This window comes from Balaenoptera acutorostrata, chromosome 1, assembly GCF_949987535.1.
Source record: "Balaenoptera acutorostrata chromosome 1, mBalAcu1.1, whole genome shotgun sequence".
Taxonomy (NCBI): domain Eukaryota; kingdom Metazoa; phylum Chordata; class Mammalia; order Artiodactyla; family Balaenopteridae; genus Balaenoptera; species Balaenoptera acutorostrata.
This window is the reverse complement of record NC_080064.1, coordinates 162,156,481-162,177,422: the sequence shown is the minus strand read 5'-3', so window position 1 is coordinate 162,177,422 and position 20,942 is coordinate 162,156,481. Positions and strand designations below refer to the sequence as shown.

The window sequence follows — 20,942 nt, the reverse complement described above, 5'->3', positions numbered from 1 at the left end:
AGCTGATTGGTGGCTTTAGTGTGATATAACTGTGTCAGAATTGTTTCCAGCCAAGACCTTGAATCCAATCTTTCAGCCACGATCCTCTTCCTTAGACCTTCAGGATGGACGAAATCCATTGTCAGAAACTCACCAGCTCTGACTCCTGTGTTGGAAAATACGTAGTGTATTGTTCAGTATTTGGGCATGCGAGGCTATATTGCTCATGGTGAACTCATGCCCTGACAGACACCAAAAGCAAATTTTGGAGTCTACAAACCTAATTGAGATGCATTCTGTGAGCTTTCTTGGTTTTTTTTTTTTTTTTTTAATTTTTAAAATTTTTATTGGAGTATAGTTGATTTACAGTGTTGAATTAGTTCTGTGGTACAGCAAAGTAAGTCAGTTATGCATATACATATATCCACTCTTTTTTAGATTCTTTTCTCATACAGATCATTACAAAGTACTGAGTAGAGTTTCCTGTGCTGTACAGTAGGTCCTTGTTGATTATCTGTTTTTTTTTTTTTTTTAATTTTTTATTATTATTATTATTTATTTTATTTTATTTATTTATGGCTGTGTTGGGTCTTCATTTCTGTGCGAGGGCTTTCTCTAGTTGTGGCAAGCGGGGACCACTCTTCATCGCCGTGTGCGGGTCCCTCACTATCGCGGCCTCTCGTTGCGGAGCACAGGTTCCAGACACACAGGCTCAGCAATTGTGGCTCACGGGCCCAGTTGCTCCGTGGCATGTGGGATCTTCCCAGACCAGGGCCCGAACCCGTGTCCCCTGCATTGGCAGGCAGATTCTCAACCACTGCGCCACCAGGGAAGCCCGATTATCTGTTTTATATATAGTAGTGTGTGTATGTCAGGCTTTCTTGGTTCTAACAATTTCAGAGTTATTTTTAAATGTTTCCTCCTTTTTTTAGCCTTCGTCTGTCATTGTCTTTCTCTCTCTCTGTTTGTTTCATCCTGCCTTCTCTTCACACCACTAATCATATCACATTAATGTTCACATTGCGCTGGAGCTGGATGCCAAACGTGTTATGATACCACTTTTAGTTATATATGCTTTTAATTTTCTAAACTCTTATAATGAAAAATTTTAAATTCTTATGATGAAACAAATTTGAATGGATCTCAGATGAACAGACAAAATGCGACCACATTATATAAACTGGAAAAATATCTTGGAGAAAGAAAGAAATGAAAAAAGACAAAACATGACTAAAGGGGGGGAAAAGGGGGAAGGTGTTAAACTTTAGTAAATTAAATATAGACACAATAAAAATAGAACATTAGAAATTAGATAAATGAAGGAATGGAACTCTAGGCGCAAAATTGCTCTAAAAGCAGCAGTCAAGAAATGTTTCTTCATGACTCACAAGCACTCTATTTTCATTGAATACTTAGAGACTGTACCTAAGCTCTTTGTTTTTTGATATTTGTTTGTCTAAACCTACTTACTTGCTCTTGAAGTTGTCTCCTGATATCACTTAAACTCTGCTCTGATGTTTCAGTTTGACATTTCAGGGTTTATCTAGAACCAAGTGTATGTTTGTGTGCATCACTAAAAGGAAATCAACTCTTAAAGTAGTAGTATTAAGATAATATGAAAAGTTATGTTTTTCTTTAGCTCATGGATTGATAGTCATCTTTAACATATGAGTATATATTCACCTTCAGGATTCACATAGAAATATATCAGCCTTTCCCAAACTGTTTCGTATAATTCAGTTACACCACAACTCACCTGTTCCACGTGATATTAACAAATGTTCCCAAAACAGGATCCTTGGTTAAATTGGTTTGCAAAACATTGCATAGGCTGTATCTCCCTCTGAGAGTTTTATTTGAGAGTTAGTTGCATGTTAAAGGCTCTGAGAGGGCCTTCAGTAAAATAACAATACTGAGGATACTGTTAAACCAAATCTATCTTCTGAACAGTTTGAGAAATACCAAAATATGTACAATGAATTACTTGGTTGTGAATTTATTAATGGATAATGTTTATACTGTCTTACCAATTAAGGTACAATATAAGACCACAAAGCGAATCTCATCTCTCTCTTACTCCCAAGTAATCTTCTCTTTATTTGATAAAGATTTATAAGTTTCTGTCCTAAACTTTACAATTACAGGCCGGAAACCACGTTATTAACAAGCACCCTCCCCACTGCCCCATGTAAATGAAACATTTCTTTCTTTTTAATCCCTTTCTTTCCCTTTTGCCCCTTTCCTTAATGTTATAGATCCACTGCCAGCAAAACCTCCCTGAATCTTGACCCAGTCCATCACTCATGAGGAAAAAGTATTACTAAATGCCAGTCTACTTTTGCCTACTTTCTAGCTTCACGCTTCATCTCTGCCCTCCTAACAAATCCCTCCTTCGCCATCCTAGCCTCCTGAATTCTTTCAGGAATCTCCTCCTTCTGACCTGCGTTCAGTCCAGACCTGCTCTCAGTTTTCTTTCATTTGAAGGAAAATACAAACGTGTGCCAGAATGTAAGGAACATGCTCCTTCTGAGACATGTTGACTTAGAACAGGGAACGATCCTTGCGTCTCATCTTGTGTAGTGGGGTTCCAGCTCTCTACAACATGTAGGGGTTTTCAACTCAATTCAGTTCCACAGGTCCACGTGGAGTCCTCTGATAGACCGGGGTGGATTGAACAGCTCTGGGTCTACTGATCTACTCAAGCCCACACATTGAGCTTTCAGGGGTGACTGATGAAGAGGATACACATTGCCAATGTCTTTAATTTGAGAAACTGTGTTAGCACCAAATTCCAGTTTCTTTGTATTAATTCTCAAGGAAAGCTACCTTTCCTTTGGTATGTAGGTGACTCTGATGGCCTTGCATAAATGTCTTTCAGCTTGGTCATCTCTGCCAGGTTTGGTTTCCAACCTGTGGCAGTCTTGGTTTAGCCATCACTTTTTTACATTCCTCTACTTCCACTGGACCCTTCTGCAATCTACTCTCTGTTTACCTAGCACCCTTGGATGATACTCTGTATGTATTTGATTGGTCTCAAAGATAGTTACCTCAACAGTAAGGAAGTGCCTGTCTTTCCCCACAGGAGTGCGTCTTGACAGAGTACGTGGAGGTCGGCAGAAGTACAAGCGCAGAATAGATGCGGAGAACAGCCCGTACCTGAACCCTCAGTTGGTTCAGCCAGCCAAAAAGCCATGTAAGTACAGCAGACATGTCTGGCTTTCCAGCACATGACATCCTCCCAGCTGGCTCTAGGTACATCAGTTTTGGCGTGCCCATCCCTACTGACTCCAACGAGACTTCTCTTTGTTGGCGGGGGTGGGGAGATGTGGCTTTATTCCCAAGGATTTCCTTTGCAGGGCAACAACAACTCAGCTAATTAACTTTTTTTCCTATGGTTTTCTCCCCCTCTACCTTTTTTCACCTAGTCATTTTGTGGAAGCGTAAGCATACCAAGGCATAGCTTATATAGTGCGAATTTTACATTTACAGGTTATTTTCAGAGGTACATAAAATGGATCGTACCATGATCATTAGTTCATTGGAGCTGTTAGTTTCAGATTTCACAAGAAAGTGATTTTTGTAGTTTTCACTAGCTAAATGAGTTTGTTCAACCTCCCAATGAAAATACATTAGGAGCCTCATTAATTTAGAGCTATAGAAGGTTAACGCACTCGCTAGCAATAGATTAAAACAAGGAGGGGCCCTACTGATAACAAGCATAGGTTGGTAGTTCCATTTCAGATGCCCTTATGGGCATTATGAAGTGTTTATTTAAAAGCCCATGGTTTGATAATGCCCGGCTGCAATTTGAAACGATGGTAGGTATGTAGCTAAAATGCAAACCCCATTCTCTTTGTCATTAGCTAAAAAGAGCTAGAATATAGACTGAGGCAGTTAACTGTGTTCCAGTTTCTGAAAAATCAGTTCATGGCTGTAGTGCAAAAGGGCTAACATTTTAGGATGTTTATGCATAGAGTTTATACGAGGCACTGAAAGTGCTTTGGTGGAAACAATTCTCACATTTAGCTGTCTCTGTCTCAGAAGACACAACCAGCCCTCACCAGAGGAAGTTGCAGCTATAGCAGTTCTAGAAAAGACATGGGTAATTTCTGATCTGCTTTCAAGGGAAGAGAAAAAGTGTCCTCTTCTCATTCAGATTCTCCAGGAGGGGTCGCTGTTATGCATCATCCGTGTGAGCATATGGGCATCTGTTAAATACGTAAAACAGACCCTGAACTGTAAATGAAAGGACATTTTAGCTATGTCAAAGGAAAAAACAACCAGTTTTACATAAAATTAAAGCTTAAGTGAACATATGGCATGGTTTCCTTTTGCCTTTCCAAAAAACATTATGTTGATTATACCTTCAATTGTCCAATCTGGCGTCTTCTCCTCAGCCTGCATAAGCTGTTTGGCATTCTGCAAATACAATCTAGGACTGCATTAAGCAGATTTTGCACATTAGAATAAAAAAACTTTCTGATAATACAATAAAATGCAATAAACACTCATGTTTAATTTCATTAGAGGTTTCGTTTTCCTGGATTCACTAATATCCAGACTGGCCATTTCTCATTCATTTTATACGAAGTCGACTGACACCATTGATGATATCCTCTACCGAGAGAAAAATGAGCACCAGCCCATTCGTAAGTCCACAGGATGGATAAAGAAACATCTATGGTTTTCGGCGGAAACCTGAGAAAAGGGGAAGAGGCTTGTCAAGTACCTTTAAGAAGATTACAGCAATTTCAATGAGCTCCATTTGTCTGAGATAAAAGAGGACTCCTAATAAATCATTACTCATTATCTTAAGGCCTCTGTGTTAATTTTCCTTAGTCTATCCAATTAGTGTATTTTGGTAACAAACATTTATAAAACTTAATTTTCAGATCCTGTCAGAGACTAGGCATGGGCTTTGCTCAGAAAGTGTCTGGGGGAGATTTCTGGAGCCTGACTGATTGTTTGTGTACTACAAAAGCCCAAGAATGAAAATTGGGTTCTATTGATTCTAATTAGGGAAACATTAAATAAGATTCACCTAGAAACAGTGCTGCCGGCTATTCCATTTTCTGAATGATAGGAATTTCTAAGCTTCCACCAAATTTCTCTGACCCCCTCCAGTCAAGTATCCAGTGGCTTGGGTAAAACAGGTTGCATTTTCCCTGTACTAAAAGAACTCGAATCACGATTTCCTTCCGTTACATTTTTGTACCCTTTATTACTGCATTTTCTTCTAATCCTGAGGATCTAGTAGTTGCTGACAGGTTTTGCTGCATTGTCAGAGCAATGAAAGTGGAAACTTTTCCAAGCGTAGCTAAAAAACAGGGTGTTGTTTCGATAGCATATACGAGAAACAAATGTCATTCTCTTCAGATCCTACAAATTAAAAAAAAAAAAGAATCTCTATTTGATTTTAATTTCTTTTCTAGAAAATATGATATTTGGGAATACTTCCTCCCAAATCTGTATTTTTAATTTGATAATAATTGAATATTACTGCCATTGAATGGTTATCTGTTGATAATTTGAAGTGAACAGAAGTCATGTGGCAGTCATAGTAGTAAAAATTTTAAACTCTATCAAAAAATTACTAATTATAGCTTGGATAAGTATCCTTGTTATGTTGTTACAGCAGACAAAAAAAGAACTATGTTTTCAATTCTAAGGTATATGAAGTCTTTTCATTTTAAGTTAAAAAAGTTAAAAATGTATAGGGAAAGGCAAATGGTCTAGTCAACGTAGAGGAACCTTTGACTTGGCTCACAAAGATCCCATTTAATACCCTAGTTTTCTAGAGTAATAGGACACAGACGTTGAAATATCTGAGTTTATTCTTACCTATTTGTATTTCCTCACTTAGAAGAAAGTATCAAATCTAAAGCTACATGTAGAAATTGAAAATGGGGCCAACAAGAAAAATCATTCCGTTAGCAAGGCTTTATAACCCCTTCCATAAACTCTCACATGGCCCTGAGCGATAAAACACATTTGATGTGATGCTTTCCATTTGTCTCTAGTGTTTATTTTATGAAGGATTTTAAAAACATATATCACAAATTTCAGACAGATAAATCTGAGCCAGAGAATGAGCTAAAGACAACAGATGAAAATAGAGGATTAAAGTATTAGATGCTCCAAAGTGGAAATACGGTCACATTTAAGTTGGAGTATTTTTCTGGAAACTGACATTGGCTATATTTGGAAGATGGGCTGGGTATGTGGGGAGGGGGAGAAAGGCAAGACATTCATATTGAATGCATCCCACTGAGACAGAGTTATACAGTCAGTAATTCACCCCGGCAGAAGGGCTCTGACCTTTGCTCCTCTTTAAAGGAATTAGGACAGTTAATGACTTTCATGCCCATTATGTCTACGGGCAGTAGGAGTTCTTTGCCTCCTACATTATGTTCTATATTTCAATGGTTTATATGGATATTTATTTTAAAGCTGTTGTATGCTATTTAATCTGCTTCCCCAGATCCCACCTAAGAATCAAAGAGCAGACCCAGAAAGCATCTAACTTCTCTTATCTGTTTGCTATAAAAAATTTCATTGCAGGACAGATGCTTCATTCCAGCAAAGGCAGATAAAGCCAAGAAGAAACAAAGAACTATTACAACTGCTATGGGTTTTCCAGAACACTGTTTAGTATATATATGTTGAACCGTAAATGGAATATTTGGGGTTGATTATAGGTGTTTGAGGGATTTTTTTGTTTTGTTTTTTGTTTTTGCTCAAAATACCACCTAGTTTAGAACGTGCGAAAGAGGGATGATACTACTAGTGATCTTGTTGTGCTCTGGTCTGATTCTGCAGATAACAAGATTGTCTCACATTTATTGGTGGCTGAACCGGAGAAGATCTATGCCATGCCTGACCCTACTGTTCCCGACAGTGACATCAAAGCCCTCACTACACTGTGCGACTTGGCCGATCGAGAATTGGTGGTTATCATTGGATGGGCGAAGCATATTCCAGGTACCTTTTCTGAAATGAAAAAGAAAAGTTTGCCATTAATTCCCTAGGCTTTATATGTTGATTTAGGCAAATTCACAATTTTCTCATTAGGATTTTTAAATTTTATTTATTTATTTTAATTTACTTTTTTTATTTGTATTTTTTTTAATTAATTGATTGTTCTTGGCCACACTGCACGGCTTGTGAGAACTTAGTTCCCCAACCAGGGATTGAACCCGAACCATCGGCAGTGAAAGCGCAGAGTCTCAACCACTGGGCCACCGGGGAATTCCCGTTCATTAGGATTTTTTTAAACCTTTACATTTGTTTTTGTCATACTTAATTTAGTGCTTTCTTGGTCCTAATAGAATCATATGCCATTTTTATAACTGTACCATCTTGAATGCTTGTTAATTATTTTTTCGCATATGAAGGTACTATTGCCAACCTAAGATAAAGAGAATATAACTTGTTAAAATATTTCCTTATTCTTTTAAAAAGTCCGAGTTTTCTCCTAAGGAAATACTGCTGTTTTTTTCTTTTCACTTTAAATAAATGTTTATGAATTGGGGGCTTTAAGGCAGACAGCCTGGGTATAAGTCCTGCCTGGCCTGCCAATGGGACAACTTCCTGAACTTACTCTATCTTAGCTTCCTAAACTCTAAATAAAGCTATAATATCGTAATAAAAAAAAGTTTTTGTCAGGAGTAGTCTAGATACCTTTTTTCCTTTTAAAAATCACTTATTTTGTTGTTCGTAGTGGCGATTTATACTGAATTGTTTTTCATATTTGCATATTGCTTTGGTTTACAATTAGATATTTACCATGAATTTATACATAAATTATGAAAATAAATGTTCAATTGACATTGTAAATATTCTCATATGGTGCCTTAAAAGTAGTATTTCAGGTTTTTATTTTTTAATATTTATTTATTTATTTATTTGATTGCGCTGGGTCTTAGTTGTGGCAGGCGGGCTCCTTAGTTGTGGCATGCGAACTCTTAGTTGCAGCATGCGTTTGGGATCTAGTTCCCTGACCAGGGATCGAACCCGGGCCCCCTGCATCGGGAGTGCAGAGTCTTATCCACTGCACCCCCAGGGAAGTCCCAAAAGTAGTATTTTAAAGTATCCAATTATTTTTCTCTCCAGACCTGTCCTTAGATCAGTGAACATATACCTGATCACAAGGTTTAAGAATTGTAGTAGTCTACTTGAATTATTGTTTGTTTGAGCTTTGATCTTCAAATAGTTTACAAACAAATTTTTGGACAATGAGCCGTGTTTCTTTCGTACAGTGAACTTATTTCTGTCTCCTTAAACTAGTTTGTCTTTATGCCTTGAATGCTACAGTAATTTCTTTAATCAAATTGATGGCAGTCCCTTTCCCAGCCCACACTGAAACCAATTTATTGGTCATGATACGCCAGCTATGTTGCTAACAGTCGTAACGAACTGTCAGGCGATATCGCAGTGAAGCTAATTTGAAGTCATTAGGTGTGCAGCGTTCAGGCGACAATTTGTTACAGTGCTTGGGAACACAGCTGACATTTCTGAATGGCTTTGTTCACTGCAGTTCTAGATGAGGCCAAGCAAATTGTAAACTAATTTAAACATCACTCTGTATTATACCAGCTACTTTGTCTTACACTGTTTGCTAATAAAGCACCCCAAATTAAGTCAAAACTAGTTAAATAGGTGAGCTGGAGTGTATTCTTTAAGAGATACCTCCACAAGGGTCACTACGTCTAAAAGAAAGATGAGAATTTGATTGTGTGGATAGCTGATTTGCATTTGGATTGTAATCATATCTATAAGGTTTTTAGAAAAAGCAAAAAAAATAGAAATAGAATATGCTAAAAGACGGTAAGACATTGGAAGTTGTAGCGGTGGAAACAGCCAGAATTTGCCTAAACAGTGTATGAAAACTTTTTTGGAAGGAAAGTGTTATGAAGGGTTTTAGAAAGAAACAAAACTAAGATTTGTTGAAGTGTCCACAGATTAACTTTTAAAAATAATCAATATATATTATATCATTTACATTTATCCACACACACACGTACACAGACATACATATTCACAGATTTAAAATAGCATTATTCTAACCCAGGGTTTCTCAGTCTTGACGCAATTGATGTTTGGAACCAGATAATCTTTTGTTATGGGGCCTGTCCTATTCCTTGTAGGGTATTTACCAACATCCTTGGTTTCTACCTATTAGCATCCTTGAGTTGTAACAAACAAAAATGTCTTCACACATCGCCAGATGTCCTCTTGGGGGGCAAAATCATGCCCGTCTTCCCCGGTTGAGACCCATCGTTCTAACCCAGGAATCAGATATTATTATCCTTAATTCAAAGATAGGGAGATCAGGGGCAGAGAGAGGTAAAAACACTTGCACAAGTTCACAAATGTATCCAGAGCCTTCAAAGCCCGCACTCAACATTGCTTCCTGGAATAGAATCAGGATAGTTTAGTCCCCCAGTTGACTACCTTTGAAAGAATTATTTCAAAATAAAAATGATAGCGTTATGAATCGCAACAGCATAAAAGGCTATGTCACTCTGACTCCAAACCGCCCATTATTTCAGAGAATTCTGCCCAAGTTCTCCCTGAATTAAGAAATTTGTTAAGCCCATATTTTGTTATCGTACAGACGTTCCATAATAACGATCAAGAGAAGTCAACCAACTCCTTCTGCGGCTCTCTGGTGAGGAAAAGTCAGTGATAAATTTGTGGGTCCAGTTGTGTATCTAAGTAGAAATGTCAGCTTACAGAGGAACTTGTCACAGTAAAGGGGCTTTGGTGACCTTTGTGAAGACAGTAACTTTAAATAACTATGAGTAACAGCATTTCCAGTGGTGGAAACAATTGCTATACGATTATGTGTTCAGTCTTAAGCTGAGGCTTAGAATTGGTAGGGGCTGACGTTATTCTCTCTCCCCAGCAAATGCCAGAGGAGGTTACTTTGCAGTGATGATTCACAGCTCTGGTTTCCGTGATACCCGGAGGGTGCTTTAAATAATTGCAAGGAGTATCTTGGCTTTTCAGAGAGGGATTAGCAAAACACGAATTCACTGAAATGCTTTTAAATTTCATAACAGTAAGCGTGCCATGCAGTGTTTGGAGGTAGAAGTAAAAGATGCTGTGATACCAGCGTGCTGGTCTATATACCCGGGTTCAGGGAGACTGGGCACGGCAGCAACATGGAGCGTGGGATGGGGAGGGGGTAAAGCCAAAGAGAATATAAAGATTAAAGTCTCATTTCTGCCTTGATAAAAGTAAAAATGTGTTTTTGATACCATGACCTAGTCCTCATAACCGGGGTCAGAGCTGGAATTAAAGCCAAATCAGAACTGAAATTTCACCTGTCTTAATCTTCACTTCAAAATTGCTTTTTTTTTTTTAAATGCTTCTGTTAAAACTAAAGTGAAATCTTTTTTTAAAATATACTAAAATCCAAGCCTTTGCTCTCTTTATGCTGCTCTCAGTTTGTGGAATCTCTGTCTCTCTCACACACACACACACACACACACACACACACACACATAGACACACACACTTTTTAAAACTTAAGTTTAGCATATAAGATCAGATCAGTAGCCTTTCTGCACTCCTGGGAAGGTACTTTTGTATACTTGCTTTTGCTACATAAAAATAAGGGGAGGAGCAAGGCAGAAGTTTCTGCCACACTGGGATTGGCCTGCTCTCCTGGCATCTGTCAGGTCAAAGGGTGCAGGGTGATGCCCATGGACCACCTTGGACCATGTGTGAGAGAGGGTTAGTGTGGGCCATCTTAGGACCTGTCCTAGAGGGTCACCTGGAGGGTCAGAGAGATACAGCTGAAAGGAGCTGGAGGGATCACTGATAGCTTAGAGGCTGAGGAAAGAGTAAGGAACCAACATGAATAGAGGTACTTTGACACAGGTCAAGGGAACTGATGGCCAGAGAGCCCCAGTTTTGAGGGTGTCTCCAGATGTGCCCTCATAAACGCACATGAGACAAGAATCTTCCCGCACGTGAGAGGAAGTTGGTGCTAGATCACCCAGCAGTGCCAGTCACGGGAGAACTTTCTGCTCTCCGCTCCTTGTTTCTCTTTCCCCCACCTCAGTCCAGTTCCAGTGGGTCTAAAGCTGGACAGGAGGAGTAGAAGCCCATGGTTGGGGGGCTAGAGAAGACCGTGACCACATCCACCCAGCCAGCCTCGCTGCCTCCAAGGCGTGAGATCTGGGAGTGGAGGGAGGGGTCTCCAGCTTGGATCAAGAGTGGAGTCTTGACTATTCCTCTGGGCTGGAATTTTAATTATTAAACCAAGACTTGTGATTGTGAGGACTGGAGAACTCTTGTATTATGCAGGAGTGACCAGGAGAGCCATGGGGCCTGCCATGGGAAAATGGGCTTCCAGGAATACGTTTGCATAAAACTGGGAGATAAAAATAGAGTTGCTCACTCCATGTAATGGTTACACAGATTTGCTCTCTCCTCTAAATGGTTACTTGACTGTGGGTGGAGGATGTGTGTATGTGTGTGTGTATGTGTGCGTGTGTGTGTGTGTTTCATTTTCAAACCCCCAGAAGTTGTGCCTGGTACATTATAGCCATTCAATAAGTGTCTGGGGGATGAGTGACAGTTTCTTTGGGTTGCAAGGTACTATATCAACCAGCTATTGCCACAGTGACTCTGCTTAACAAAATACCCCAAGCTTACTGGCCCAAAACAAGGAGTATATATTTCTCGCTTATGGGTCTACAGGTTGGATGGGTTCAGCTGATCTCGGGTGCGTTTAGCTGGGCTTGACTGCAGACTGCGAGGTGGGTCCAGGTCTGCTTTACGTGTCTCTCCTCTTCCTTGAGAGGGGGGCCACGCAGGCTGTGTTCTTCCCATGGTGACAGGCAGGTGTGCCAGAGGGCAAGCCCAGCTGTTCCCATTGACCAAAGCAAGTAACATGGACGTGCCGAAAGTCAAGGGGCAGTGAGGTGCACCCAGCTTACTGTGGAGGTCAATACGCTGGCGGGGATTGTGGGGGGAGGCGGGGGGAGGTGGGGGGGGGGCGGGCAGGGGCGGTGAGAGATTAGGGCCAGTAATTCAATCCGCTGCAGGTACCATGTACATTTTTTTGTCCACACTTAATCAAAGATAAGGGATGGCCTTGAGTCATTCACTTTTTGCGATCTGGGGTCTCAGCTGCAGGAGGGAGTGCTCGGGCCCCTGCTGGGAACTGATAGTTATTGAGGACAGTTGGCCTGGCCTTGGGAGCTCTGAGCTCTCAGCCTCGCCCTGCTGAGTGATCCAAAAGAGAAGTGACATGAGGCCCCCGAATTCTCTGGGCCGAGACTCTTGATTACAAAATAAGAGGGCCTTGGTCCCTTGGGCTGAAACTAGTCCTGGTCAGGTCCCATGGGCATGACTCCTGTGCCCTAAGGAGGGTCCATATTTGGTGCAATGCTCTGCTGTCGCCATCTTGAAATACTGAATCATTTTTGGACAAGGCGCCCTACCTTTACATTTTGCACTGGACCCCACAATTTATATAGCTGGACCCGCCCATGGGGATGCAGGTTTCCTGAAGATTTACTGATGTAATTCCATCCTTGGAGGGACTGCAGCTCACTCTGTGCTCATTTATTCAACAATAATAACAAAGATTACGGCCACCAATTTATCCAGTGTCCTGAAGCACCAGGCACTATGCTAATAAGGGTTTTATGAACATCATTCCAATCCTCGTATCAGACTTGCAAGCTTTTCACGAAAATGAATGTCATTGTAACGTATAACTCATCCAAGATCACACAGCTGGGACTTGAGTCTAACTTCGTTTCTCTCCCATGCCTTTCCGCCAGATGATTTTGCTGTTATGTTCCACAAACTGGATGGAGATCTGGGGATGCAGTACATCTGGGGATAAAGTAGTACAGTCCCTACCCTCAAGGGGTTAAACATCTTATTAACAATAATTGCAAACACCTACATGGAACTTGCTGTGTGCAGACAATGTTCTAAGCAATTTATACATATTAAGTCATTTAATCTGTACAAAAGCAATCCATTGTTTTTAGCCCCATTTTATAGAGGGGAACACTGAGGTATAGAGGAGGTGAGTATCTCACCCATGGTCACATGGCTGGAAGGTGGCAGGGCCAGGTTTCAGGCTTAACCCCTTGATGTACCTCCTCTCACCTTGGTGCAACCAGGCTCCTCTCTGCTTTGGTGACGGGGGGAAAAACATAAATGAACTCTTCCCACCCTGGGTCAGATTCTGTGGATACAGTTGAGAACGTTGTGGGAGTGGAAGGGAGACAGGCCCTGGGCCCTGAGACCTGGGACCCTTTACCAGAGTGCTTGCACCTGGACAAACGTCTCCTCCAGCAACAAAATACAAAGAAACTAAAAGTAACTGCAGGTATGCGCAGTTGGGGCAACAATAAGCAATAAGATACAAAAAGGCCACAAACCAACGGTCACTTCTGAGTGCCAGGAGCGAAAGCAGGGGACTGTGCATGGTCCCTGCACACAGCGCCGCCAAGGGGGTGGGCAGGCCACCTAAGCTCTGCCTCCTGCCCAACCCAGGGACCTGCATCTGTCGTAACTCCGTCTAAGGAGCCAGCTGGCACCCTCCTCAGGGAGCGGGCGAGGGCACCTGTTACTTGTTTTTGCTCCCAGTACCGCCTTACCTGGATTTCTTATCAGGACTCTTACCGATTTCTAGTGATTGAAGAGTCCAAGGACCTGGGTCGGTAACAGAAGGGAGACGGGAGGCAGGTGAGCACAGAGGCTGGGCCCCCGGTGTGACATGATGGGGGCGCTGTAAGGGGGTGGCCGTGGGACATAGGTGTTACCGGTTCACCCAGACACGAGGAAGCAGGCCCTGCACACACAGCGGGAGGGAAGCTACCCCGTGACTGGGGTTCAGAGCTGCCTGTTCCACGCACACCGACTGCTTGTTCTGTGTTTGGATCCAGGGGGATTTCTTTTCTCACCTCTCTTCCCAGCATATGGTCCGGTTAGGCTGCTCCCTCTTTTTTTTTTTTTTAAATTAATAACTACTTTATTTATTTAGTTTTGGCTGTGTTGGGTCTTCGTTTCTGTGCTAGGGCTTTCTCTAGTTGTGGCGAGCGGGGGCCACTCTTCATCGCGGTGCGCGGGCCTCTCACTATCGCGGCCTCTCTTGTTGCGGAGCACAGGCTCCAGACGCGCAGGCTCAGTAGTTGTGGCTCACGGGCCTAGTTGCTCTGCGGCATGTGGGATCTTCCCGGACCAGGGCTCGAACCCGTGTCCCCTGCATTAGCAGGCAGATTCTCAACCACTGCGCCACCAGGGAAGCCCAGGCTGCTCCCTCCTGAAGGGAAATGTTTCCATCCACCCATCCTGGGTCTGTTGGTGCCATTTTTGCCTCCCCAGTAAAGCTAGCCGTGAGGAAAGGCTTAGCCGGGCAGAGCCGTCTCCAGACCTGCCCGCCACTGTGGCACTCCATGGGGGGACAGGCGTGTGTCACCGCAACCCTGCTCATTCCCACACAGCGCCCACCTCACGCCAGGGACCGCGCTCGCGGAACGAGGTTCGTTCGAATAGCAGCTAACAGAGGCGCGGCTGGGACTACAGCTTATGAAACCATCCTCCCACATTCCAGATGTGGTTTGGGGGTCGTTCCACTGCCTCTGATCACCCTGAAGTAACTGAGGGGTGATGGGTGAATCTTTACTATTGTTTCGGCGATGACGGTCTACTGGGAGTGTGAAACAAGACTTCGAGGAGAGCCCGCAGGGTGAGTGGGAGCAGGTGAGGGAGGAAAGGGAAGCAGAGGCCAGGTGACAGAGAGGAGCAGGGCAGAGAAGAGGGGAGGGTGGGAGAGACGGGGAGTGCAGGGACCAGGCTGTGGCCCCCTGCAGAGTTGGGGGCTGGACCGTGATGCCCAGAGGACGGGTGGGGTTCTCTTCAGCGGGGCTTTTTGAGAAAGGTTACACCCTGCGGTAAATATCTAGAGCAGTTCTGTGTTGCTGTGCAGCCCCAAGACAGAGCCCCGAGACCCAGAGAGGCTGCTGGTTGTCGTTTCCATCAGGGCTGGGAGCTGGCCCTCCTGGATGGGCAGAAGCCCTCTCTTCCCGCAAATCTCTGACCACCCCTTGTCCTGGGTGCCATCTCCAGGCACCTTCATCTTGAGAAAGGGTGCCCAATGTCACATGGGCTCTTCCCTGCCCCCTGTGCAGGTCCCCAGGTCCCCTGATGGACGAGGGCCGTGTCTCTCCTTCCAGGTGGGCTGCCTTTCAGCCCAGAGCGTGGAGTGGGGCAGCCTCTGAGCGGAAGGGCAGAGAGACGCAATCGAAGTCATTTTCTCTCTGCTTCTGTATCTTATTTTTCCTTTGGGTAAAGATTGAGGCAAAGTCAATTAAATGGAAAAGTCAGTATGCTTGGGTTGAGAAATTAAACAGAAAATCAGACTGTGTAAGGATTACGGTTCTTACAGGAATATTAATTCAACTTAATGGTGGAGTTTGGGCTGTGTCTTGGGTCTAGTAATTTGGAGGCCTGCAAGAGGACTGTATATTCATAATGCAATTTTCATCGTTTCTTGAAGGCATTCTTTTTTTATTTTAATTTTTTTTTTTATTTATTCATTTATTTATTTATTATTCATTTATGGCTGTGTTGAGTCCTCGCCTCTGTGCGAGGGCTTTCCCCAGCCGCGGCAAGCGGGGGCCACCCCTCATCACGGTGCGCGGGTCTCTCACCGTAGCGACCTCTCTTGCTGCGGAGCACAGGCTCCAGACGCGCAGGCTCAGCAATTGTGGCTCACGGGCGTAGTCGCTCCGCGGCATGTGGGATCCTCCCAGACCAGGGCCCGAACCCGCGTCCCCTGCACCGGCAGGCAGACTCCCAACCACTGCGCCACCAGGGAAGCCCCAGGCATTCTTAATACAGCTTTATGAGCCGTCTTGCCCAGGTCACTATCGTAAATGAGAAGTTATTCCCAAAGGATCTTATTTGGGACAACAAATGGATAAAAGTATTGAATTTATTAACATCTAAATTAAAAAGTCTGAAAAATGGAGTTCTAATTAATCAGCTTGCAAACAGCTACCCCCAAGGGTAAGATAACAGACCCTTTAGCAACAGCTAGTGATTGGAGACATATTATTTTTCAAAACAATAATAATATTACCATAGCAGCTCCTATCTTAGGAGTTCAAAGCCATCCCATAATCGTTAATTATTTAAAGACTTTCTAAAACGGAAGCAGATAATTGATGTTTTTTCGGGCTTTCTAATGTGGAAATGGGGCTAAGAGGGGAGGGTGAGTGCCTTTGTCTGGTTGTGGGGCTGGCTGTCAGAAAGAGGATCAGGAAGGTCAGGAGGTGGGTGCAGATCTCTGAGCTTGCTCCGCCTCTGGCCTTACGCCCTCTGGCTTTCTGGTTCCTGCTCTGCACTTTGGGCCCAATCTCCTTCCCATCCAGCCACCCACCCCGTCCACCATCCTGTTCAACAGCCCCCAAGCGTGGCCCTGTCTTCACACCTGGGCCATCTTAGGTGTTCATCAGCCTCCCAGGACCTGTCCCTGGACCCCAGCTTCCCCAGGGGCCGCAGCACCGGGTGAGACGCATGCTCTGCTCAGAGCCTCCCTTCCACCGCGGGCTCCTGGGAAGCTCAGCCTCCAGCCGTCTCTGGTAGGGGCGCTGGTCTTTAGAGAGGCTTTCCCTTCTGCACCCGTCTGGTTCATGGACTCTGCACTCTGACATCTGGTCTTCTGGGCTGCCTTCCCGGGGCCTAGTCCTTCCCCGAAGGGCACGGAGGTGGTCCGTCCGCTCTCCTGAGCTTTACTTGGAGCTAGAGGCAGCTCACTTACCATCAGGCAGATGAGAGTGTAAGATGTCAGAGGCCTCACTGACCTGTCTGCTTTGGAGCCAACTGGCAAAATCATCATGCTGGGTCCTAAGTCATTGACACATGCCACGGGAGGCCAGCGAGTGCTGGGAAATCAACGTCGCACTTTCCCCAGGAGAATGATGGGGGGAAGCTGTGTCCCATAGAGATATAGGTCACAGAATGTCTTCATATTTGATACCTCGTCTCACTGGCACCCAACCCCTGTAAGGTAGGGAGAGGCAGGCAAGACTGCATCTATAAAATAGTTCTATTTTATAGATAGGGAAGGAAGCTAGTATTTTTTGAGTAAGACTGTTTTGGACAATTGGGCAATTTATGTATGTTATCCTATTATGTTAGGTAAGGTTTTTTTTCCTTTTTCTTTTATATTAGTATTTATTTATTTATTTAAAGAAATGTGATGGGACTTCCCTGGTGGTCCAGTGGTTAAGACTCCAAGCTTCCTATGCAAGGGCCGTGGGTTCGATTCCTGGTCAGGAAACTAAGATCCCACCTGCTTTCTTAGTGTCCATTCATCTTCTCCTTCATTCATTCAGTTGCTGTGTGAACTTGCTGCATCACTTAGCTTTCTTGGTTTCCTTATCTTTGAAATGGCTACCTCATAGGGTTGTTACGGGGTTAAATGGGATAATGTGTTTATACCAGAAAGTTCCAAAAAGCAAAACTTGAATTTGCTGCTTGGATCATCTATTTATGTAGCATTTATGTTGTAGTAGGTAATATAAGTAATCTAGAGATGATTTAAAGTATGCAGGAGGATGTATAGGTTTTATGCAAATACCACACCATTTTATATAAGGGACTTGAGCATCCGTGGATTTTGGTATCTGTGGGGTTCCTGGAACCAGTCCCCCGCAGATACCAAGGAATGACAAATATCAGACACAGGACCCTGGTGAGCTGCCTGTGATGGGTGATGGAAGGGAAAGGAAAGGGAGTTCGGGTTCTCATTCATTCATTCATTCACTCACTCATTCGTTCAAAAACTGATTGTTGAGGACCAATATGCTTCAATCTTCCTAGAGTCCCTTGGGCCAGCCAGTGTCTCTCTAGAGGTTCCAGGCATGAGAAACAAAGCTGGGACATGAATTTGCCAATGGAAAGGACTAGGCAGGCAGAAAATCCAGTTCAGGGGCTGACAACATTTCCATCCTCCCCCTCAGGGAACTGGATACCCCTTGCCCCTTGATTTACTTACTTTCCACCAAAAAAGGAGCTGTGGTAAACTTTTCACGTAAAAAAGAGAGCGATATAATGACCCATTGTATTTCCCCCCGAAGTATCAACCCGTGGATCAAGTCAGGATCATGCGGGGCAGGGTGATGGGAAATGGGGGTGGTCTGGGGACAAATGTGATGCTGAGAGGACAGAGGCCTAATGGGCTCCCACCCCGACCTTCCCTCTGGCTTCCCCACAGGTCCCTCTCCTCTTTGCCTCCCTAAATACTTCCCTTTCCCCCCAGTTCACCTCCTCCCTCTCCTGTGATGACTTCTTGGACTTACCTTTCCCATACGTGATCTTTCCTTTCTTTGGAATGTTATTTCAATTGGACTTAGAGCTGCATCCTCTAAGGCAATGGCTTCAATGGTTCAATGCCTACTGATCTTATTTCCCCAATTAGGTTATAAGCTCCAAGTGGGCAGGACTGTGTCCTAAACCCCTTGGTACACTCACAGCATTGGCCCAAGGAAAAATCACCGTGGCCTCTGGAATCTCATCTTTATTCCACTGCCCACATCAGGTACCTGGTTATCCAGTCCCACAAGCCCAAACGAGCCAGGACACTGGCACCTCTCTGTTCCAGATCATTCTTGTTCTTCCTGTAGTTGACCTAGAAAAATCCTACCCATCCTTGAAGGCTGAGCACAAATGTCACATGGTCATTTCAGAGAGTATGCTCCAGGCGGAGCTAATTCCTTCCTTCACGTTGATTCCATAGCACATCTTCTGTTCTTAAAATGACCCACTTCCTGGCTTGTTGGAGGAGTTCGATGCAGGTGGCGATGAAGCCTCATATGCCAGGCCCAGTGGGTATTCTCATGGACCCCCAGCACCTCCCTGCTTTGGTACAGAACACTGTGTAAGTTCTTTTATAGCTCTCGTTTCTTGTTTCACTATTTCTGTCAAGCCTTCACCTTACAGAGATGCTGTGAAGACAAATGAGATAATATGTAAAAGTGCCTTAAGCTCCAGAAGATGGACTATATATTATTACAGCTGGAAAGCTGTCTACTGGGGAAATCAAACTTGATGAGGGTGAATAGGGAAGGGAGGGAGGGATGGAAATAGAGAAAGACAGAGACAGAGTGATACAGGGAGAAGGAGGCACACAGAGAGAGAGACAGGGAGAGAAAGAGACAGAGAGACAGAGAGAGGACACACAGACTAGCGTGTCTACTGGACTGGGAGACCCGGAGGGGCGTCTGTCTGGTCTCCACAAGGCAGCGGGGTGTTATGTTTACTGAAAAACAAAACACCCCCAAAACTATTTGAATTTGGTTTCTGCTAGGTGTTCACAGAAGGTCCTTCCCCGTCTAAGGGGACAGTATATTTTAGCGAGTTAAGAGCTTTGAACTCAGCCAGACCTGAGCAGGGCCCTGCCCCCGACTTCCCAGCGGTGAGGATGTGGTCAAGGGATGCCCTGCGTGTGGGTTTCCTTGCAGTCAGTAACAAGGGTGCACACCCCCAGCCTCCAGGGTGGCGTGAGGATGAAGGAGCGTGTGCAGTGCTCACAGATGTGCAATAAATGCACGACAACCGCCTCGCCCCTCATTTCTCCACCCCCGCTCCCCTTCCCCCCACCTTCCCTAGGGTTGGACTCATAGCCAGAGGAGTCAGGCTAAAGTCAGCAGTTTCAGAAGGAGAGATCACATCCTTCCCCCGTGGTCCTGAAAGTCACACACCAGGACCCCCCTGGGAAAGGAAGATACACAACAGGAGCCGTGAGGAAGGTTCCAGGGCGTCAGGGTGTAACCCTTCTCTCTTCCCTGCCTAACTTCAGAACCAGCCGAGAGATGGTTGAGAGAGACAGACAGACAGAGAGAGCAGGGCCTAGGACGTGATGCAGGGCAGGAGGCTTCTCGTGTCCAGAAGCGTCCATTGCTATCCTTTGGATGTCTGGGTCAGAGCATCACTTGAAATCCCCATGGGGACACAATTATGGATATAAGTAGTTGAGGCCTCCATCGCAGGAGGGCTCAGAGGATACATCCCGTTCTCAAGCTGTGTGGGTGGGTGTTTACCCGTAGGCAGTGACCCTGGTCTCCCTGGAAACCACATGCCGCAGAAACAAAGGCACACTGCTCGGCATCATTCACGGCCACCCTCTGTCCCTCTGTCATGGCGGAGGGGGGGTGAGGGTGGAGGGCACCCAGGACACGTTTTTCGTTGTATGGGGAATTTGTCCCCCATGCCCACCTGGCCCCAAGAGAGCTTTCATTTTCTTGCCAGGTCGGTCTTAGTAATAATGTGGCGAATTCTTAAGGGGGCAACCATGTGGACCATCAAGGCCTCAGTCTGTCTTTCCCTTAGCTTGTAGTCTGTCAGCAGGACCCCAGACAAATGAGGAGCGGGGTGGAGAGAACGTGAGAGGTCTGCATGGATTTCCTCCCTGACCTGGGAGCCTACTCCCTGGCCCCCAATTCCCTTCAAATGCTCTCCCCAACTCCTTCAACACACCCCTACCCTGAATGGCTCCCTCACCCGAATCCCCACCACACAGGGCTGAACCTGCCCGTTCACCTCTCGGGCTTCCCGCTGGGATCCAGGGCAGGACAGAGGCTCTCACTCATCCTTGCATCCCCAGTGCCCTGGTGCAGCCCCGGAAATGCTTGTTCGTTGATTGACTATCAGAGCCCGCCTGGCCGGGACCTACCCACGGGCGCTACGCTCAGTGGTCCTTGCAGAGAATCAGGAAGCCGAGCCCCCAGAGCCTCTCCTTTTCACCCCGCCGCCCATCTGCCTTGTTTCATCTGAAACGTGGGAGGTGTGGAAGGGTTTCCCGATGCTCTCCGGGAGCGCAGGGCTTGTGTTCCCCTCCCCACTTGTTGCTCTGTCCCGGCCCCCCACCCTGCACTGCACACGCCCTGGGGAGGCAGGCCTGGCCCAGCACCTGGTTCAGG

The 20,942-nt window shown here is 44.8% G+C and overlaps 1 protein-coding gene and 1 long non-coding RNA gene across 2 annotated transcripts in view; one reads left to right on the top strand and one right to left on the bottom strand.

Moving 5' to 3' along the window:
• Window positions 1-3,116, bottom strand: part of LOC130707414 (uncharacterized) — a 38,207-nt gene extending 35,091 nt beyond the window's left edge. The window contains exon 1 of the long non-coding RNA XR_009007311.1: window positions 3,027-3,116. This is a non-coding gene — a long non-coding RNA (uncharacterized LOC130707414). The remainder of the gene's footprint in view (window positions 1-3,026) is intronic.
• LOC114238627 (uncharacterized) overlaps window positions 1-20,942 on the top strand; it is a 312,107-nt gene that overhangs the window by 234,959 nt on the left and 56,206 nt on the right. Inside the window, 2 exon segments of the mRNA XM_057541296.1 lie at window positions 3,062-3,172; window positions 6,799-6,960. Of these exon segments, the coding sequence (XP_057397279.1) occupies window positions 3,062-3,172; window positions 6,799-6,960 (273 nt within the window).